The 6,098-nt window shown below is 36.5% G+C and overlaps 1 protein-coding gene across 1 annotated transcript in view; it reads right to left on the reverse strand.

Moving 5' to 3' along the window:
• slc15a4 (solute carrier family 15 member 4) overlaps positions 1-6,092 on the reverse strand; it is a 35,793-nt gene extending 29,701 nt beyond the window's left edge. The window contains exons 1-2 of the mRNA XM_007567105.2: positions 5,794-6,092; positions 4,645-5,259 (exon numbers count right to left, since the gene is read on the reverse strand). Coding sequence (XP_007567167.1) covers positions 4,645-5,208 — 564 coding nt within the window. The 5' untranslated portion in view covers positions 5,209-5,259; positions 5,794-6,092. The remainder of the gene's footprint in view (positions 1-4,644; positions 5,260-5,793) is intronic.
• Positions 6,093-6,098: the final 6 nt, after the last annotated feature.

Consider the following 6,098-nt stretch of genomic DNA (forward strand, 5'->3'; position numbering starts at 1 on the left):
ACCTGAGGCTCATCAGGCAACATTTTTCATGTTTAACTATTCTGACTCTCGACAGTGGTTGATCATCTGAAAAACAATCAATACACTTTGGGTACTTTGAACACAACACTGATGTTCAATGAAAGGAAAGGTTTGAAAGGACTACTGAAACACTGTCTGAAGATGAATCACAAACTTGGAACAAACCAGCAGCATATGTTGTGGTTGTTTCTTGAGGAGCTGGCGCTCTGTGAGGCCATAGGAAAAGTCCAGCACTGGCCAAATCTCATTAAAACAAGTGGCACATTTCCAACTGCTATGATGTGTTTGACTATTTAAAACTGGCCAAAAAGTTTTACCTAGAAGAGATAATACATCTTGGCTTGTACATGGCCAGGACGGGTTCTGTTATGAAGGAACGTGTGGCTGCACATCCCCCTCATCCTCCGATGACGGGGTCGGTTCAGTAGTGAAGGAGTGAGTTCCCTTAGCTCCAGAGCCCAGACCTTCTTGCCAGCATGTTAAAGTTCAACAATATGTCCCTAATACTGGATGAGTTGGCTCACAAATGGCTCAACATTTGTGACATATATAAAGTCTGTATGAAGTCACTAGATTATTTTTTCTGGCTTAGATCGTTTTAAGTCCTACGCATATTGCACTTCTCTGAAAAAGAGGTGGGCAACCCTTATTCTTGCACTTAGTTTCTTTTGAACGGACACGTTTGAACACAAATGCACTTATTTACCAAGGGTCATCTCAACGGCATCATAACATTTGATCTTTAAGCTTTTAAAGCTTAAAGCTCCTCCATTATGCAAAAAAGGAGCAAAGGACGCAGCATTATCTAACACAGTTTATGTTCTTTCCATCTACATGCAACCACACAAAGCACAAACTGCTGCGACCTGGCCTTTGTGTGGATTGCAAATCTCTTAAAGACGACATAAAAACCCAATTAACATGAAAGTGACATGTAAATGGCATCAAGGTAAAGTATCCAAAGAAAATGATCCACATTTGATTCAAGTAAGCAATATTTTTAAATTTAAGATTTCAATGAATATCTAAGGCTCTAATGGAATGGCAGAAAATAAATATGCAGAGTATACAACAGAGTTGTTTTTCACAAAGATTGAAGGTTGTGAAGCAGCCAACACACATTACCTACACTGAGCTTTCTAAAAGAACATCTTAAATCAATAAAAAAAAACATCTATGAAAACTTTATATGGGAGAAAATACAATTGTTGTCATAGCAGCACCAATTCACTTCATACTGAAGCACCGGTTTTAGCAGCGTAATATGAGGAGCTATAACAAAGCTCCTCATATTACTCCTCATTTCCTCTATAAATATCCAATAGAGAGAGATTCAGTACAAAAAAAAAACTGAATCTGATTTTCTATAACTCTTGTGCAACATAAGTTTACTTCAATGTCAGGTTACAAAGAACTGAATTAGAACATTTCAAATAAGAAACACATTTTACTGTTTATTTCTGAATAAATACTGTTGCCAGTTTTACTCAGGCAAGGAAAAGGCAAACTTAAAATACAGCACTGGTTCTAACGGTCTATCGAGCAAATATTTTTTATGCAAGTTATTTTGCTTATCAATCCTGTATGATAGTCTTTGAAAAAATAGCCCTCCAGTACAGTTGTACTCAACTCAGTTTTTCCCCCTTTCATCTCTTCTTTGTTAACTACACAAAAGCTGTCAGAAGAGACGTCTCTCCTCTTGTCCCAAATATAACTGTAAGAGCCTAGAGATACTCAGTTATTAATTCAGAAAAAAAGAGCTACTAACTGACAAATCTTAGGATTCAATTAAACTAAAAGTAGCATTGACAAGTTAATAGGCCTTTTATGAAGATTTGTCTGACTGACACTAATAATAAGTGAATCATTTCATTCACTTCACTGTCAAATGCCAATGTGCTCTGTGTGTTTAAACATGGTGAAAAGAAATCGTGACATAAATGTGAAAAATGTTGCAACAGGATCGAGTATTGTTTAAAATGAACACCACCAACCTCTTTTGGAAGTATTTATACACACTTCGGGATATTGTGTCAGGATACAATAATCCAGTTAAAGATCTCTCTGCTTTCTTAGAGCAAGTTCTTTGAATAATGATATGTCGATTCTTACAGCCACAGAGTGGAAGTACACAGAGCCTTGCAAAAGTGCACACAGTGGAACTTGTTCACATTTTCAGTGTGCACCCATCAATGTCAATGTCAAGAACTAACCAGAGATCAGGGATCAACTAGTAATGATGTGAACTCTTAAGTCTCAAATGCTTAGTTAGTTGATGAATCCATGAAGACGTCCTGATGTCCTGAGGACATTTAAGGGGTTTCAAGTTAGAGTTAAAATTTTAAGCAATTTTCCAAACGTTTGATAGCCATAATCAGAAAATTGCAAAAAGCATGGCACATCTAGAAACCTACCTAGTTGACATTTATATTATACTATGGTATGCTCAAATTAGTAAATACATGGATGAAAAAATATCTTTAAAACATTCAATATTTTTTTTTTTTTTTTACACAGAACTGTCATATTTTGATTTTATCTAAAAACTATAAACAAAAAAGACTTTCTCATGTTACAGGAACTAAGCTTCTGTATCCATCTCTCATTTAAATCAATATATTCTGAGAAGGGATTTTAGATTAGTAAAATTGAGGTATTATTTAGCATTAATCTAATGTAAACTTTTAAGTCTGATAATCTTCTGCTTTTGCTCTAGTATGCAAAAGTACTTCTCTGTAAGGAAATAAAAATATGTTGCAGATGCTTGTGAATCCAGAGAAGATTTTTTTAAGAGACCCATAAATTGCTCAACCAACTATCAGTCTAGCATCACTCCTGAAAGTTTAACTTTAGTCTCAAAGAGCCACACATTTTATGTTAGTTCACCTAAGATAAAATAGTCGTATTTTAGAAGAAGTGTAATGTAGTACCTGAAAAGTATTCACCGCAATTCACTTAAAAACATTTTTTGGGGGGTGGAGCAAGGTATTATGTGCTTTCCAGTAACAGAGTGCCATTTTATAGCAAAATCAAGAAACTAATTTACCTTCAGTTGTTGTAAAAACGTTGTATGTATATCTCAAACATGACAAACAAAATCTGACATTGCAGTTTGGTGCATTGAAATTGGCCTCCGTCTCTCAAAGAAGATCCTGCTTTTTCAAACACTCTGCCTTCTTCAGCACATCATCACAATAAGGTTCTTAGGAGTATTGGAATGAGAAGTAGTTTGTATGATGAGCACTTGCTAATGGCTGCCACTGCTAGCTTGGTGGAGCTACGTCTGGAGCACGCAGGAGAGGTGTGCTCTATGAGAGGTGGAAGCTTGGGTGGAGACCGCAGCGCCAAGGAAGAGCTTTGTGAAAATAGGCGGAGCTTAGTGAGAACAAGCGTTTACGCAAGTCCAAATGGTTGCCGCGGGAGATTCAAGGATTTCTCGAACATGAATTTAAGAATTAAAGCAGGTATGTTTTTGATGAGGAAATAACATTATAATACTCCTGTATTTTAAATACATTTGAAAACTCTTTTTCACATTGTCATAATGGAATATTTGTGTGAGGAAGTATAAGGAAAAAAAGCTTAATTTAATACAATGAGCATAGCAAAATGTGGAAAAAGTGAAGCGCTCTGAATATTTTCCAGATGGACTTTATGTAACAGACGAAATCTCAAAGTCTAACGTCTATTAGGTCGCTGCATTATATTATATGCTTGAAAATTATATTAATAGATTTATCCTAAAATTCAAGTCAATTCAGCTCACTTGATATAGAGCAGGAAGGAGGGATTATCCAAGTCTCTAACAAGTAGAAGTGTTCCAGCACTGATTGTAAAATTGGAAAAAAAAAAAAATCTTTAACACCGATAACAAAGGTACATCTGAGTTCACAAATAGATTTACTCTCTCACCTGGAATTTATCTGATATTCCTAGAGATGTAGCTAACATATAGAGCCTTAATTTATGAGCAATATTTCAAATGTGCTTTCATTTCCAGTTGTAACAGAGAATTTCCATTTTTATAGGCACGTACTTCCCTTTTCACATGACTTTACTTAGAAACAGCCATGATAATCAAGAGCATGCATGTCTCAGTGAAATGTCACGGCACACCAAATACCCAATCACATGTTTGATCACACACTGCATACCCAATCTTACACATGTGAGGAAACGAAAAAATCTAAAACATAGACCATAAAAAACACCCCGTCATGGTGAAGAGAGAGCCTGTGGGTGTATGTGTTCTGTATATCTAACACTTTCCCTTTATTTATCTATACATAGCCTTCATTTGAATTTTAAGAAACATGCAAATACATGCAGTTGGTTAATGTGTTTATGGATTATTATGATGTTTTAGTTTTGATTAATTTAATGAAAACTAAAGAAAAGAAAACAAATCTTTTAATATTTGTTAATCAGAGATCGAAGCCAATGAGAGAAAAATGGCTGACTGATTGGTGCAATTCTAATTCAAATAATTTTACAACCTGGTTATACATGAAAACTCTGCAACCAAAAGGCGGCATATTTATTTTTCGCCATGGCTGGAAAAACAACATGTTTGAGCAGTGCAATAAATAATATGAGTTGTGAAAACTATGGTTTAAACTTTACCTGATCGGCGCCAAAGGGAGTGATGTTGGACTTCACAGTACCGACACCAAGCGCAACTAAAACCAGTCCAATGTAGATTACTGAGCCACAATATGGCCTGCGCCATGGGCAAATTACATTTGCTGGAGTGGAGTTGTTCATACATTCAGCAGGTTGCACAGGAAATGCTGTCTCTTCTCCACATAGGTGTATCCTTGTTGAGTCATTTGAAATAAAAGGGAAAAAAATCATGCCAATCAAATACAGGATTAAACTTGAAGCAATAGTCATGAACTTCCCAAAGCACGCGTCTGCCAGCCAGCCTCCAAACGGTGAAATCAGGTAAGTTATTCCCATGAATGTCAGAAGTGCCTGCGTGGCCTCAGTGCCTTCCCAGTAAAAAGGGCTGTTGTTGAGAAAAAGTACCAGATTGGATGTGATGCCATAGAATGCAACCCTTTCCAAGGATTCAGCAAGTAGGATGGCAGCACACGCTAGTCTGCGTCCCTGGAAGACCGATGGTGGTGAAGGTCTGTTTTCCGAGTCCAAAAGCGGGGTGCTCTCATTGTCATCCCTGTTATCCATTTTCAGATAAAATAATGGAAACAAAACTCTTCCTGAATTCTGAGTAAAGACCTGAAAAAAACAACAAGAAGAATACAAATGACATTAGAAGTCAAACTACATAAACATGCCAATAATCAAGATTTCACAAGTGTTGAACAATAAAACACCTGTCACATCAACATACAAACATAATGTATAAAAGTAAAAACAATAACGAAAGCTACAACATTCTGGGCTAATATTTGTGCCACCAACTTATTGTAAAATAAAAATAATCAGAAGTGACCCAAAACGAAAGAACATTACCACAAGAACTATGTTTTAGACATTGCCCGAAAACGTTATTTGAAGAACGTTACTGTTGTCTAAATTTCACTTACTTGACTTCTAAGAGCCCTATATTCACCCAAGTTTGTTCAAGTAGAAAACTATTTTCCTAACGACACAATAAGCTCACCATTTAAGCATACTATTTTATTTGCTAACGAATGCTCCAATATCACAGTATCTGAATTGTCCCACTAATGTTACCGTTCTTTTCTTTAAAGAAGAAAAACAAACATTAAGCTAGCTGTAACACCAAAAGCGTGAGGTTCAGATTACCTTTGTTTACTGAAGCTCTTTCCAGCAGTCTTCAGTCTCAGCCACTCTAGTTGAAGTTAGCCGCTCGAGTGTTTAGTTTTCTCTCGTAATAAGTCAATACTTGTGCCAAAAAGAACTGGGAGTTCACAACAACAGTGTCACAGCACTGTCGCGTGATACGCTGCTCAGTAAAAGCTGTCACAGTTGCGTTCCTGAACCGATCTATAGCTAAAACCAGAAGTGATGGTTTCATAAACAGAGCCTTAAAGTGGTACATCCCTGCAATATAAGGATCTACTATTTTAGCGCATGCGGTGTACCGCCAG

Source organism: Poecilia formosa, unplaced genomic scaffold (genome assembly GCF_000485575.1).
Source record: "Poecilia formosa unplaced genomic scaffold, Poecilia_formosa-5.1.2 Scaffold204, whole genome shotgun sequence".
Lineage (NCBI taxonomy): Eukaryota > Metazoa > Chordata > Actinopteri > Cyprinodontiformes > Poeciliidae > Poecilia > Poecilia formosa.